Consider the following 14,257-nt stretch of genomic DNA (forward strand, 5'->3'; position numbering starts at 1 on the left):
GAGGTCCGGCTGATATTTGTTCCTCTTCATCGCTGCTTTCGTAGCCAATTCCGAGATTCATGTTGCGTAACAGCAAAAATCTGGCCGTGTGCTATGATGAGGATCGGATATTCCCAAGTTTGAAACCAATTCACTATTTCAGAATTCTATCTCTCTCTCTCCCCAGTCTGATCCGTGCTTGCGCTTCGTCGACAGGCTGGAGCTTGGGCCAACAAATCTCTTGGCATGAGCGGCTTGTCCGCAGCTTCCAACGCGTTCCCGCTGCCTGACCCACCCCCATCCAACATACATATACTTATACCATCTGCACTGACCTCACCAATTCCACACCCCATTCGTTCTCATTTCCTCTGCAAACTTCCTACATAAGCGCCATGAATCACTTCCCGCAAGCTTGGGGCCGTGTAAGCCCACCGATTCACCACTTCATGGCAATGAACTGACCGCATTGTAGCCAAGAGACGATATCTACGGCGCATACGACCATTCGCACTTTCAGACTCATGGTCCCGGTGGACCTAACCAGCACACTCAGAGGCCTATCGTTACAGGGACGTCGGTAGTTGCCGCGAAGTTCAAGGATGGCGTGGTCATCGCAGCCGACAATTTGGGTAGGCTCTGTTGGACAACGATGGACCCCTGGCAAACTCACTAAAGGCTCCCAGCGTCATATGGCTCTCTGGCCCGCTTCACTGATGTCAAGCGTCTCCGGAAGTTCAACGACCAGGTCGTCGTAGGTTTCGGCGGCGACGTCTCCGACATGCAATACCTCAACCGCATCCTCAACTCTCTTGACATCCGCGAGAACTACTCTAACCCCGAGAACCCCCTCAACGCAAAGAATCTCCACACCTATCTCTCCAAAGTCATGTACAAGCGCCGGTCCGACTTCGATCCCCTGTGGAATCACCTCCTAATCGCGGGATTGGATGGCGAGTCGAAGCCTTTCCTGGCGAGCGCAGATCTTCTGGGAACAACGTTCTCATCGCCAACTCTTGCGACAGGGTTTGGAGCGCATCTTGCACAACCTATATTGAGGAAGACGATCCCCGATGAGGCATCTGTGGCGAATGTGAGCGAAGAGGAGGCTGTCAAGTTGGTTAAGGAGTGCATGAAGGTGCTCTTCTACAGGGATGCCAGGAGTATGGATAGGTATTCCATTGCGGTGATCAAGAGTGAAGGGGTTGACCTGAAGGAAGACGAGAAGCTGGAGAACCAGAGTTGGGCATTTGCTGAGCAGATCAGGGGTTATGGCACGCAAGTGAATTGAGGTGGATTGAGATGGCACTCGGATGGATTCAAGGGTTCCTCTGCATGGAAAGACGGATTTTTTATGGATTCAAGCGGCTGGTATGGTCTTTGGAGGGATACTCCAGAAACGATAGATACGAATACACTGACGTAAACCCATTGGAATCCGTTGTCATGGCGATAATCACATTGATCAATACAGTGATGGTGGTAGTCACGTGATAATGAAGCTTGGACCGGTTTCATCTTGGCATAGGCGTCAAGCTCAACGCGTAACCCATAGCTACATCGAATCTACAATTTGCACCCCAGAACACATTCAGAGTTGCTTCTCCTTCAGATAACCACCCTCCGCGGTCCCTTATCCACATTTCTATCCGCCCAAAGCATCCACAATGGCCGCAGTCTTCTCCGGTGCGCCTCCGCAAGGCGGTCCAGGCTACTCATTCAAGCAAACCCCCACAGCAGCATCCGCATCAGGCGAACGGCAGCACAGCTTCTACCCGTATTTTTGATCCTCTCTCCTTATCTCCCGACCCCATCCCTAACCAAAGCTCCAGATACACCGACAACGGCGGCTCCACGCTGGGCATCTCCGGCGCCGACTTCACCATCCTCGCCGGCGACACTCGCTCCACATCCGGCTACAACATCAACACACGCTATGCGCCGAAGCTGTTCAAGATTGGCGGCGAGGGCCCGGACAACAAGGGCGCGCGGATAGTCCTCTCGGTGGTCGGGTTCGCGGCCGACGGCGATGCGCTGAAGGAGCGGCTCGACACCATTGTCAAGATGTACAAGTACCAGCACGGCAAGAACATGAGCGTTGCGGCGTGCGCGCAGCGCCTCAGCCATATCCTGTATGGGAAGCGGTTCTTCCCGTACTACGTCCACGCCATCCTCGGCGGATTGGACGAGGAAGGGAAGGGTGCGTTGTACTCGTACGACCCCGTCGGGAGCTACGAGCGCGAACAATGCCGGGCCGCGGGCGCTGCCGCTTCGCTCATCATGCCGTTCCTGGACAACCAGGTCAATTACAAGAATCAGTATGTGCCGGGCAGTGGCGTCGGGCACGAGTTGCAGGCAAGGGAGGCGGTACCGTTACCGAGGACCACCGTGGAGCAGTTGGTCAGGGATGCGTTTACGAGCGCGGTGGAGAGGCATATTGAGGTGGGAGACGGGTTGCAGATGATGATCATTACCAGGGAGGGGATCGAGGAGAGATATATGCCGTTGAAGCAGGATTAGATGGGGGTTGCAAGGGAGGTGGAGGGAGGGAAGCGGATGTTGGATGCGTGGGAAGCGGGAGAGCGAAGGGAGTGTATTATGACCCTAGATGACACTCTATGAAAGAGCAAGACATGCTATGACATTCTGAAGGTCTCATGCCCTGCAGTTCAGTGTGCTTCCGATGATCAGTACAAGACGAACAGCCCGGTCTTCCTCTCACCGCACGAAGATGTCCCATAGTACTGTTCGAAAACCGTCACAATCAAAACGACTTCCACTGAGATCGCACATTATACATGAGCCAAGATGACGGGCATCCGGGGGAGCAGATGGTCAAATGGTATACCCCGTATATCCTACCATGGTTACACAGTTATAGCAGAAGTTTTATGAGCAGAGTGTCAATTGATATCTATATATCTATGGGTATACTTGCACATACACAGCCTAGCTAGCATCGGAAAGGGGTATCTGCAGTACAATTCAGCAAAATTTTCTTTCAAATCACTTGTCCAGACCTCCCAGTCTCTCAACCAACCACCTCCACCTCGTCATCCTCACATTCAGCGGCACCTTACTCAACACCTCCCTCATCTCCCTCCTACTATACGCCAACCTCTCCGCCGCAACGGCCTGCAATATATACCCGCAAACCGTGCTCTCCGCGAGTGGCGGATCGCGCAAGTGTCTTGCTATTTCTGCTGGTGATAAGTCTTGGTGGTGCCAGAGGTGGTAAGCGCGGAGGACGGTGACAGTGGCGCGGATGCGGGAGGTGGCACTGGAAGAAGGGGACGAGGGAGAGGGGATGGTGGTGTGGAGGTAGGTGCGGGCCCAGGAGTCGGCAGCGAGGTAGGCGGAGGACTTGGAGGTGACGTCCGTGGCCAGAGATGGGAGGTTAAGTGTCGTGGTACTGGTGGTGGGTGGCTGGGAAGGAGTTGTTAGTTTCGCTCTCTCCTTGATGACTTCGGGTGAGCCTGAGGTAGACGGGGAATCGTCGGAGATATCGGTAATAGTAGTCTCCAGCGTCAGAGGTTTGATGCTCAGCTGACCCTGTTGGATGATCTCAGGGGCTGATAAGTTGGTCTGGTGGTCCTCGAGATCGTGGAGCTTAGCAGCATCGTTCTTTACTGGCATATCGTCCTTGTCAATGCCGCCCTGAATATCGACCTTGTGACCCATACCGCCAGCACGCTGCTTGTCCATGCTCCGGTGGCCACTCTCCGCTTCCCACCCACTATCGGCTTCATCCGAAGATGATATGTCCGGCAGTGTAGGATATTTGACGTCGGAGCTAAGGAGGGATCCGATATTGATACGGCCGATGCGTCGTGTCCGTCGAGGCGCAGATGCGGCCTCTCCGGTTACCTTGAGGCGCGCGCTTGGAACATAATCCGAATCGGGTTCTTCATCCAAATCTGCGCTTTCAGCGGAAGATGCAGACTCTGAATCCTGCTCTTCAAGCTGTTGACTGTCAACAAGATCCTCGGCCGCAGTCTCATACGCTGCTTCGGACTCTTCGGCATCCTCGACTGCCGCCTGGGGCTCCTCTTCTTGCACTGGCTCCTCTACAGCTTTGGGACCGGATTTGGCACATGGAGCGGTCCTCGGTTTGGTGACCTCGTCATAATCACACACCTCAGGACGGGGAGGGACAGGCCTCAGCCTCTTTCGTTTCGCTTCGAGAGCATCGAAAATGCGTAGGCTGGCATATGCATCTGTCGCAGCGTACGCTATCTGGTCGCGATCCAAACGCTTGCTCCAGTCGCTCTCCCGTACCTCCCCTTTGTACAAGGGAAGCTGGAGATGTTGGTGGACTTGTTTGGCAAGGGAGGAAAGTTTCTTGCTCCCAGCCTTTCTCGGATCAGAGTCGCTATATTCCACAAGATTATGCAAACGGCTCAACTCGAAGACTCCTCGAGCTTTGATGCCCAGGTACTTCTCAAGGCGTGAGAAGTCTCCTTTGATAGCGACACCAACTTTGAGAATATCAGGGGATTCAATGATGGCGCGCAAAGTAGGAGGAATCAACTCCTCGGCTGTTGTTCCTGAAAACAAGGCGATATGGAAGAGAGCGATCCGATCCTCAGAAGCAAGTTGGATCAAAGATGCATTGTCCTTGATGGATTTGATGGCTGCCCAGGGTCTCCACTCGATATCGAAACCTATGACCTTCTCCTGCAGAAAATATGGTGCGACCCTCTCTGCTGTGGCCATGTTGTCACAGTAATGGACTGTCAGAAACTGATCATTGGGACCACGGTAGAGGGTCTGGTTGTAATAGCTACCAGGGGTATTGGGTGACGCGGTCATCGCGGCACGCAATGCCGCAGGAGGTATCTGAAATGACATAGGTGTGTGTGATTCAGCATCGTTCTCAGAGGTGTCCTCCACGACGTCCTCGTCAGATGGGCTTTCTAGCCCTTCCTCGCAGGATCGTTCGGTATCAATCGTGCTTGGGATATCGATTGTGACGAGGTGTAGATCCTCGGGCGTCTTATTGTCCACTGTGGTAACCGGCGCGGGGGGTTGCTGTTCGACTGACAATCCTGGATTGTTATTGACCTTCTGAACACCCTGCTGGTTTTCCATGTCTTCCAGGTCGCGTTGCAATCTTGAAATGCCTCTGGAAGGATCTATCACAGTGTCTACACGGTCGGCGCGCCGTGAAGGAGTGATTGTGTCAACAGAGCGATTGGCGCCAGGCGATGCTTCCTTCTCAAGCGAGAGGCCGCCTTGAGGTAGCCTTGAATCCAAATACGCTGGGGTAACGTGAGGTGCGCTCATTCGAGTGGACTGCGTGAATCGTATGCAAGCTGAACTCCCAAGGGGGACCGGTATCGGAAGTGAGGTCGCTCCATTGACTCCCACCCTGGCAAGGCCCTCCTCAATACCGTCGATAGCTGGCACTGTACTGGAGACGGGACTCATGCGTCCATCCAGTGCATCGCTTTCTAAATCTCTTGTAGTGCGTGCGGAGAATGTTATAGCCAAGCCCGTGTCTGGTGGCCCATTAGTGACGGCTTCCTGATCCGTAGGCGTTGGATGGACTTCGCTTGGGAGGCAACTGTCTATGCCAACGGGAACGACATTCGATGAGCCACCTTGAACTATGCCTTCCTCATGGATTATACGATTCAGATCATTCCCTTCGGTCTCCTGTTCAGTCCCTGCAGGAGACGTGCTTCCGTCCGTATGGGGCCACTGTCCATTGTACTCAGCGTCACGCTGTCCCGGACGTTCCCGGCTCGCTCGCTTGACATGGATTGCCGACTGGTCTTCCAGAACAGTACTCCCGAGCAGTTCCTCTCTAATTTTTCCATTCAAAACTGTTCTGGAGAACTCCAATCCCTTGCATAGACGGTCGGAAGGCCCAGAATTGCCCCTTGTTGTTTGCCTTGGAGTGGAACATAATCGAGGTGCTGTCTGTGGCACGCGTTCGAACTTTGAAGATATGGGACGGGCAATGGGGGCGGACGGACGTGACGTTGTATTGTATGACTGGTTGCCAGGAGCAGGTTGATAACATCTCGACGGAACGTATTCTGTTGGGGAACCTCTTTGCCAAGTTAGTTTGGCCCAGCGAGGCAAGTCGAATTCAAAGCTTACCTCTTTTCACCGCGGCCGCTCGTTGGATGCGATGCCTTTGCAGCGGATAAGGTGGTGGGTGCTGTCATTCTCTGTTGACTCGGGCATGTGCGGAGGAGAGCATTGGGCGCTCTGACAAGAAGAAGAACGCGTCGTCTGCGGAGCATTATTGGGCTCCATTGTCGTGCTCCAGCTAGGCACCAGTCTTGACAAGACGATGGATGGTACTGTAGGTCTGCCTGTTGTTGAAACCCATGACAAAGGCCGAGGAAGAGCAGGGGGAGGTGTCTTGTTGGCGACCCTGGACAAGGCACAAAGGGAACCTAGCTTTTCTTGGTCTAGCGTACCCGCTGCAAGAGGGCGGGAATGCCAAGATATCTTGAACACCAACCTTGAACCTCTCTCAAAGTGACGACGGCTCATCAGCAGGCACCACTAGTCGTTACCACAATGCCCAGCGAACCTCTCCTTCCTCTTGGTTAGTGGCGTGATAGCGATCGTTACCTGAATTGGCTGACCGGGCGCGTAGAGCTCATTGACAAGTGTGTCGGTTCGAAGATATGGGTGCTGATGAATGGCGGGAAAGGTATATGCTCAATGCACATAGTTTTGATTTCCCTTCCTGATTTTCATGCTCAGAGTTTGTCGGAAAACTTCTTGGTTTTGACGACTACGTGAGTAAGTACGTGGCAGTTGGCTAGGATGAAAAGCCACTTACGAGACCCAAGACATGGTCCTCACCGACGTGACTGAAATGTAAGGCTGGTGTCCGTCGTCTTTGAAGCCGAGTTCGACTAACAGTGGTATAGCGACCCGATTGAGGGCAAGACGCAGCTTGTCAAGATCCTGCTCAATGGGAACAACATCTGCATGGTGAGTGTTGGGTTCAGGGTGGGTTCATGAATCATCTGGCTCACTTCAAGCTAGATGATACCTGGAGGAGACGGGGAGGAAGTGTGGGAAGAATGAGGGGAGGAGCAATGAAGACGAGTGCAGCTTGTCATGTCGCCAGCGCATTCCTCGTCGGGGGTGTCAACACGGTGCAGCCATGGCTACCACTGTCGCCCTCGCAAGACAGTCTCGAGAAGCCACCGAAATGGCAGTAGAGTGCATACAAAGATGGCACAGTACCTATGTACCTAACTCCCTTGACGGCGACGCTCAATGGTGCGGAGCAAGCTTTGGAGACATCAAATGAGTTGATTTGTGCCCTCCATTCAGCCATGTGGTTGGTTGCTAGCTGGAAGATAGACCGGGAAGATCGCAATCTGAAATACCATCCATCGGTTCAACACGATTACGAGGAAAGGTGCAGGCGGGCGTGAGTTGAGTGAGTGCACGTGATGACTTTCCCACCGCCCATGATTTTACTCTGTGGTAGGAACGGGGTTAGGGAGGAGAGTGAGGGTCCGTCCAATCATTGGCGGGGAGCGCTCCGGTTATGTCTGGGGAGGGAGGGGAGGGGAGGTTTACCATTGTACCTAGGTAGCGGTGACGGTGCATTTGGGGAATTCCGCTCCGAGTTAGGTGCCGCTTGGCAGTTCGACGTCGCGACATGATTTCTTCGATCTCAAGCCTTGTGCTCGATCGCCAAAAAATGCCATTGCCATGCACACAACCCGCACCCATTCCCTCACCCTCACTCTCGCCCTCACTCAATCTCGCCCCTCTCCCTCTCCCCCTCCATTTTTGGTTTGCCATCCCCACCCTGCCCCCACCATCCCGCTGCAGGGCTGGCCCTCACACAACACGTTGACACGGACTGGCAATTGCCCTTGCCTCGTGGCCGACCTTGGAAATACTATATTCCCAGAACGCACAAGCTTCGTCGCGCCACGACTGTGTTTCTTTTCGGCTTTCTACGCTACTGCCCTGGCTTTCCTCCTCTCCCTCAGACTCTCCTTTCCCCAACATGATCGTCCACCGCCGCCCTGGACTTCTCTCTCACAGCTACCAGTAGGTCCGCGGCCCAAGTCCAGGAATTCCAAGAGTCTTCGCCACCCCGATGTTCCCGGCCTACTGTTACACCGTACCAGTCCACCGTGAGAGTGCCCGTCTTCGCCTGTTGGCTCCCGCTCCCGCGCGCGCACCGCAAAACGCGACACACTCAAATGGTCCCCTTCATCCTATGTGGACACATCGACGGCCTACTAGGAATCCCCTACTCCGTGCTAGGACCAGCCCAATAGCCTTTTCTCCGCCATAGCTGCGCCTCTTCGCCGACTTCTCGGTCTCGAGGTCAAGATCCACCCGGTCACGCTACATCCACGCGACGACGCCGGTTCATTTATGGACGAGGCCTAGTCGCAATCCTGACTACCCTTCTTGCGCACCATCTGCGCCCTGCAACAATTACCACACGCTTGTTTTCCCCCGATTGCTGGACCCATTACCCACTGCTCCTCGCTTTTTCCGACCCAGCTACCACTGTAAAAATTACACCTCGGTCCTTTCCCGTTTCGTATTTGTTTCCCGTAATTTTGCATCAAAACCCCCATACTCCCTCGCCAGTCCCTACCCGCTTTGCCCAAGTTCACCCATCTAACCTGTCTGGATACATACAACTGGACAACCACCGCTCCCCTTCTGCTACCGTAGTACGCATCCGCTGCCATCGCATCTCGAGGCTGAGCCGGGCCAAATCGTCGGGAACCAAGGCCGTGAGCGCCCTCTCACTCACTTGCATCGTAGCTGTGATTACCTGGGACCTCTGCCTATATGAGCGACCTGGGAGAACGGCTAGAGCGATTGGGTTTGGCCCAATATCTGGATGCCTTCGTTTCCGAGGGCTTCGACACGTGGGACACGGTCCTAGACATCACCGAATCCGACTTGTACGTGCGCCCCCGTGCATCGCTCCTTCCCCCACAAACATGCCAAGATTGACTCTCTCTCTCTCTCCAGAAATGCCCTCAACGTCAAGCTTGGCCACCGAAGGGTATGATTCCTCCAGCTTCTTCTCCTTCCCGAGCCTCTAACCTTTCCAGTTGCTGACGTCGGTGACACAGAAACTACAAAGAGCCATCGCCGACTATCGAGGCCAGTCGCCCGATCGCCCCCTTCCTCTCGCTCTCAACCAAACCGTTGCCATCGAGAGTGCCTACAGAAGCGATGACTCTGCCCCCGAGCCCGGAGCTCGGCAGCAACCCGAATCGTCAAATGCCGCCTCGGTAGCTCCAAACGCGAAGAGAAGGTACAGGCGTCATCCAAAGGTTGGTGCATGTCTTCTTAAGCTAAAACCCTTTGTTCGCATTAACATGGCCATAGCCCGACGAGAATGCCCCGGATCGCCCTCCGTCAGCATACGTAATCTTCTCCAACCGTTTGTCCCCCCTCCCTTGCGTTGTTGCGTCGCTAAGAAGAATGCTAGAAGTTAGGGAGACGCTGAAAGGTCAGGATCTCTCCTTCACTGAGATCGCAAAGGTGGTTGGCGAACGGTGGCAGGTCCTGGATCCTGAGGCTCGAGAAGCATGCGAACGACAGGCTACTCTGGCCAAGGAGAAGTACTACGCCGAGCTTAACGAGTACAAGAAAACGCCCGAGTACGAAGCATATCAGAAGTATTTGGAAGAGTTCAAAGCAAAGCATGGACCTTCCAGCCAGAAAGGTGAGTCGTCTGCGTTCTTTCCAATCATGACCCTACAGGCACTTGCTGACTCGGGCATAGAAACCAAACGTCCAAAATTAGAGACTGAAGCAAGCACACCAAGCAGTGCAGAGCAAATAAGCCGGCCCTCGACTCGGAGAATCAGCGCTGTACAGTCTGACGCCATTGGCATGAGTCCGTTTCGCCCCAAGGCGAGTCCTCACATACCTCCTGTTCGTCTCCCATCAGCCCCGCTCTACCCTTCCCAGTCCGACTCACCTGCCATGCATTCTGCGTCCGCATACACCTCCCCACGGACGGGAGACTTGTATTCTCCCACAGCTATGTCGCCACGGTCTGCGATACCGCCACGGGAAACCTCTCATGACTTCTCGACCAGTGCCGTGGGCCGCGAACCCAGAGCCCAACCTGACAACAACCCAATGTTCCCACCTGCCTATGCCGCATACCATCCCTATTCTGCGGCATCCCCTCCAGTCACGCATTCTACTCCATCGTCCTACCAGATGGCACCCATCGAGCTCCCCACGAGGCGGTTCTATAGAGAATCAGCAGGACCACCATCGTTGACCCACGACGAGACGACCATGTCGTCCGAAGGGGCGCAGAGTACCCCCGGCAGTGCCTCATACCCGGCATTGCTTTCCGTGCCTCCCGCCGATTCCCGAAAAGCCATGCGTATGCTGCCCCACCCGCTCAACGTGACGGCCCCTACCCCCACCCCGTCCTTTCTGCCGACCTCCTCTCATCTTCCCGACTATCGAAATACATCCTCTCTGGCCGCTCTGGTCAGAGCGGGTGAACTGGCCAGAGCGGCGGATGGGGAACAACCGGAAGAGCGCAACCCCCCGCCAAACTGACAAGGCAAAAATGTCTGCGTGTTGCCGGAAATCTGGACAACCTACCTACGCACATAAGCTTTCCGTTTCTGCTTCGTCCCTACCACGGCATATCCAAACATCGGCTTGCCTCATACTTTCTGAGAGCATGAAAATCACTCAGCGTGCCCATAGGTTCAAAATTACCGTTCGCATTCGCTTGAAGGATTTTGTGCATACAAACAAGGAGGCGGAACTTTTCTCTGTTGGGCGTCCAAGAATGCCTTACAACCAGATCTCACCCTATCCAACAGTTCCGGGTGATGGTGTCGAAAAACGCAGATTATGCTAGATGCATACGGTACAGTACAGTGGATGATACCCCCAGGTCGTCATTTTGGTTTGGCTATAAAGATCGGATCTGAATACAAATATATATTTTATTGGACTCTGAAGCTGCTGTCTATCCTACGGAGGGACGTGGTGGAGACGCTGTAGGTCGTGATCCAAGAGTATGCAGGTGTCTACCTTGGTACCTGGAGTATGCGAATGTGGCGCAGTACGGGACGAGGTGGACGCGTCACGGGAACTGGTGGCAACGAGCATAGAGACCTCACATAGCAGAGATACAGTACAGTATACAAAGGTTTGAGAAACAGGGCGTGTGATTAGATAACCGCACTTTTTTTTCGACCGGGGGCATCTCTATACCGGTGCGGAAGTATCACGGTGCAGAGACTGGCTGCATGGATCCGACCGTCCGCGGAGGCTAGAAGCATGAAGGAAGCTGGCGATAGGCTGGCGGTTACTCGTTTCGGCAGGGACGGGCAGGCTGCCGCCATATACCTAGGTACAAGTACAAGTATGAGGTCCGCGGAGGCACTGGCATCACATCTCCTGCTTCTCCGTTCGTGCCGCATTGGCTGTCACGAACTTGGTTACCCGTACGGATCAGAGCTAAGTGCGGAGTACAATACCCTAGGGTAATTGCTATGGGTGGAACCGGGTATTCTGGCACTGAGAGCTTACAACGAGAAAAAATGGCGAAATGAAAATGCAAAAGCAGTGTCGGGTTACTGTGTCGTACGTGCGGTAAGAAAGGCATCATCTGATGTGGCGACTTCAAGTCACGGGCCACCAAACCCGGAAGATGATCTGTACTACGGCAGAGCAAATCAGGGGCCGTTGACCCTAAACACACTAAAAATCAGACCATTTCAATTCTCGATGAGGGAAGAGATATGCAATTGTGGGAATTTCGCATGGCAAATGGGCTGATTTATTATTCATGGACCCCGGACCACGTGCAAACCTGCTCCGCGGAGCGGCCCATCATCGAGGTCATGGTTAAAGACGAAGGAATCCGGGCCACCACGGCACGAGTTATTTGCCACTTCTTGCGATGAGGATGGGCGGTTTCGGGTGTGATGGATGCTCGTCGTTTGGCTGCGGTGTCACTTGCACAGCGAGCGAAGTCAGAAGACTGAATATGCCCAGGTGAACAGGGTTTCGAGGACGACATGGGTGGCACGGATGTCCCGCTGAATTCACCTGTGGCTGCCCTGCATGCCTGCATGCGCCTCACTACTGTGCAGGGTCCTTGGGGACCTCGGGAGCGGAGAATCTTCCAAAAATATGGATTGGGTTAGGCCCAGATCGACCCGCCGTCACGGGGCCAACCCATGCCATGCCATGGCAGCGGAGCGGAGTCTTGTCAAACTCCCCGCTGCAACAGCTTACAATTCATTTCCATCCGTTCATTCGGCGGAAACCGCAGGCCGTTGACTTGTCTCTCTCCTGGAACGGTGTCGGATTAGCAGTATGTTAAAACCAACCCATGGTACTGAAAGGGGCCATCCTAGGTGAGGTATTGACGGTTTGTGAAACTGGACAGAGGATCTGAGTGCGTTTCCTCGGCCGATACATGCGGATTGCTCTCTATCCTTCGCTCTGCTTTTCTGGAGGTGCATGTCGTTTTCAGGACCAAGGTTTGTCAACATGCTTGCCTTCCGCACCGGATTCGAGCAATGCTGCACTTGTTTGCCAAGGACGGTGATGGGTTTTAGGGCATATATATGGCTTTTCAACGGGTCCTGGATATGAGGGGGAGACTCAGGGCAATTCAGAGGGGAATATCCAACATTCATCAATGATCATCAACACTTGGGAGTAGGAAGTGAGGATCGCCTCACTGACGTCGTGCACTGGTTCGGGCTGAACATTTCGGCTGCCAACCTCTCTTTCCGGTAACGTTGGATTACATGAGTGATTTCGAAGACCATTGGGTCTTGGTCTTCATTCTCATCAGTCAACGGTGTCGACCGTCAGTGTCTTCCACTACGCTTCCATCGACCGCTTCTTCGCCTTCACAGTTTCACTTTGGACGTAGTCGCTACTTCCCGCTCTTTTGAGGATTGGTAGGTACACCGCCTACGCCACTACGGCGCCTGTCACCGCTTCTCATCAGGCACGAGGCCGTCCCGGCGAGGGCCTGTGTCTCGCCTCCCTGGATGTATAAACACACAACTTCTGCTCTCTAACCTACAGCTCAACTCAACCTTATCTCAACCTCTGACAACCCGCTTCTACAATCTTACACTTTCTTCTCTCACATCACATCTACATCTTCTGAGATTCAACATGCACTTCTACACCATCCTAGCCTTCGTCACCGCCGCGACCGCCGTGGCATTCTCCAACCCCAAGGCCCCCCAGCCTGGCCTCGAGCTGCCTCCCAACTTCCTCGCCGAGTACAAGGGATTCTTCGGAGGCAAGGACCTCACCACCTCCGCAGACGACGCCTTTCCCCTCGACCCTCAAGTCACCGACATCGAGGCCATCGTCGCGGCCACCTACGCTGCCACTGTCACCTCCAACGGCATGGCCCCCGGCTGCGGCACCATCCAGCAATCCGACGGCAACGCCTTCCCTCTCGTTGGCGACTTCACCTGCCGCGAGCACCTTCGCGTTATTGATGGGGCGGTCGTCATTCGTCATGGTTGCACATGCCTCTTCTTCAAGGGGTAAGTATTATGCCTTCTATTAACCTTTCTCTTTCCCCTTGGAAACGTTCTGATCACTTTTTGGCAGTGTGCCGGGGTGCCTCAAGACTGATAGTCTGGCTTTCTGGTTGGTCGGCCCGAAGCGGCAGGATATCTCGCATGACTTGAGAGTGAAGTGGTATACCTGTGGAGAACACTAGAGCGTGGCTCGAGTATGTAGGGTACTACCTCTTTCCAACCTTGAAGATTTGTGGAATCGGTGGATGATGGCTCTAGTTGCATTGGTGGACCTCAGGGAACGGTTGTCTCCTTGTGGCTTATAGGGTTTTTCGTGCAATGGATTATGTTTCTTTTCTCACCCTGGGTGTAGCTTCTGCGAACTGATATGGGACTATCAGACCTGAACTTCTTCGAGCTAGACTACTCATCTGAGCGATTGAATTGGTGACAATCCGATTCGCCGTCTCGAGGACTGCGTTTCGAGGCTTCCCCTAACTGGACGGAGGCGCTGTCGAGTCCATCCCGACGTCAGCCATACCGCTGCAACCCTAGATGTTAAGTAGGATGTGAAAAGAGGCTGTAGTAACCTCATTCATCCCCATTCTTATACACAAGTCTTGCAGCTTGACTTGACGACTCCTGAATAATTACCTAACAGACCTGCTGGCATATATCTCTCACGAGCCATTAATACTCCGACGCCTAACGAAGACGTTCTAAAATATCTCAATCGACAAAAAGCGATGAATGTCGTCAAATTCCAG

At 53.9% G+C, this 14,257-nt stretch overlaps 6 protein-coding genes across 6 annotated transcripts; 5 read left to right on the forward strand and 1 right to left on the reverse strand.

The window, feature by feature from the left end:
- The first annotated feature begins 273 nt into the window (after positions 1 to 273).
- Positions 274 to 1,278, forward strand: EI97DRAFT_428813 (proteasome component Pre4). Its single transcript, XM_033797298.1, has 3 exons — positions 274 to 404; positions 455 to 611; positions 666 to 1,278. The coding sequence occupies exons 1-3, from the start codon at positions 375 to 377 to the stop codon at positions 1,268 to 1,270; spliced, it is 792 nt and encodes a 263-aa protein (XP_033658244.1). The 5' UTR covers positions 274 to 374; the 3' UTR covers positions 1,271 to 1,278.
- A 287-nt stretch (positions 1,279 to 1,565) lies between these two features.
- On the forward strand, positions 1,566 to 2,909 carry EI97DRAFT_388746 (N-terminal nucleophile aminohydrolase). The gene is made up of 2 exons (XM_033796190.1): positions 1,566 to 1,756; positions 1,812 to 2,909. Exons 1-2 carry the CDS (start codon positions 1,647 to 1,649, stop codon positions 2,497 to 2,499), a joined length of 798 nt encoding a protein of 265 aa, XP_033658245.1. The 5' UTR covers positions 1,566 to 1,646; the 3' UTR covers positions 2,500 to 2,909.
- A 76-nt stretch (positions 2,910 to 2,985) lies between these two features.
- On the reverse strand, positions 2,986 to 4,830 carry EI97DRAFT_366856 (ribonuclease H-like protein; the record flags this gene model as incomplete). The annotated part of the gene is made up of 2 exons (XM_033795052.1): positions 2,986 to 3,342; positions 3,847 to 4,830. 2 exons carry the CDS (start codon positions 4,828 to 4,830, stop codon positions 2,986 to 2,988), a joined length of 1,341 nt encoding a protein of 446 aa, XP_033658246.1.
- A 1,671-nt stretch (positions 4,831 to 6,501) lies between these two features.
- EI97DRAFT_463171 (LSM-domain-containing protein) lies at positions 6,502 to 7,371 on the forward strand. The gene is made up of 6 exons (XM_033801335.1): positions 6,502 to 6,544; positions 6,596 to 6,652; positions 6,706 to 6,744; positions 6,795 to 6,822; positions 6,876 to 6,939; positions 6,994 to 7,371. Exons 1-6 carry the CDS (start codon positions 6,517 to 6,519, stop codon positions 7,033 to 7,035), a joined length of 258 nt encoding a protein of 85 aa, XP_033658247.1. The 5' UTR covers positions 6,502 to 6,516; the 3' UTR covers positions 7,036 to 7,371.
- Positions 7,372 to 8,784: 1,413 nt separating this feature from the next.
- On the forward strand, positions 8,785 to 10,533 carry EI97DRAFT_453962 (uncharacterized protein; the record flags this gene model as incomplete). The annotated part of the gene is made up of 6 exons (XM_033800494.1): positions 8,785 to 8,900; positions 8,971 to 9,004; positions 9,054 to 9,278; positions 9,334 to 9,388; positions 9,437 to 9,673; positions 9,734 to 10,533. The coding sequence occupies 6 exons, from the start codon at positions 8,785 to 8,787 to the stop codon at positions 10,531 to 10,533; spliced, it is 1,467 nt and encodes a 488-aa protein (XP_033658248.1).
- Positions 10,534 to 12,884: 2,351 nt separating this feature from the next.
- EI97DRAFT_6512 (uncharacterized protein) lies at positions 12,885 to 13,556 on the forward strand. Its single transcript, XM_033802988.1, has one exon. The coding sequence runs from the start codon at positions 13,132 to 13,134 to the stop codon at positions 13,516 to 13,518; it is 387 nt and encodes a 128-aa protein (XP_033658249.1). The 5' UTR covers positions 12,885 to 13,131; the 3' UTR covers positions 13,519 to 13,556.
- The last annotated feature ends 701 nt before the right edge of the window (positions 13,557 to 14,257 follow it).

Source organism: Westerdykella ornata (genome assembly GCF_010094085.1).
Source record: "Westerdykella ornata strain CBS 379.55 unplaced genomic scaffold EI97scaffold_1, whole genome shotgun sequence".
Lineage (NCBI taxonomy): Eukaryota > Fungi > Ascomycota > Dothideomycetes > Pleosporales > Sporormiaceae > Westerdykella > Westerdykella ornata.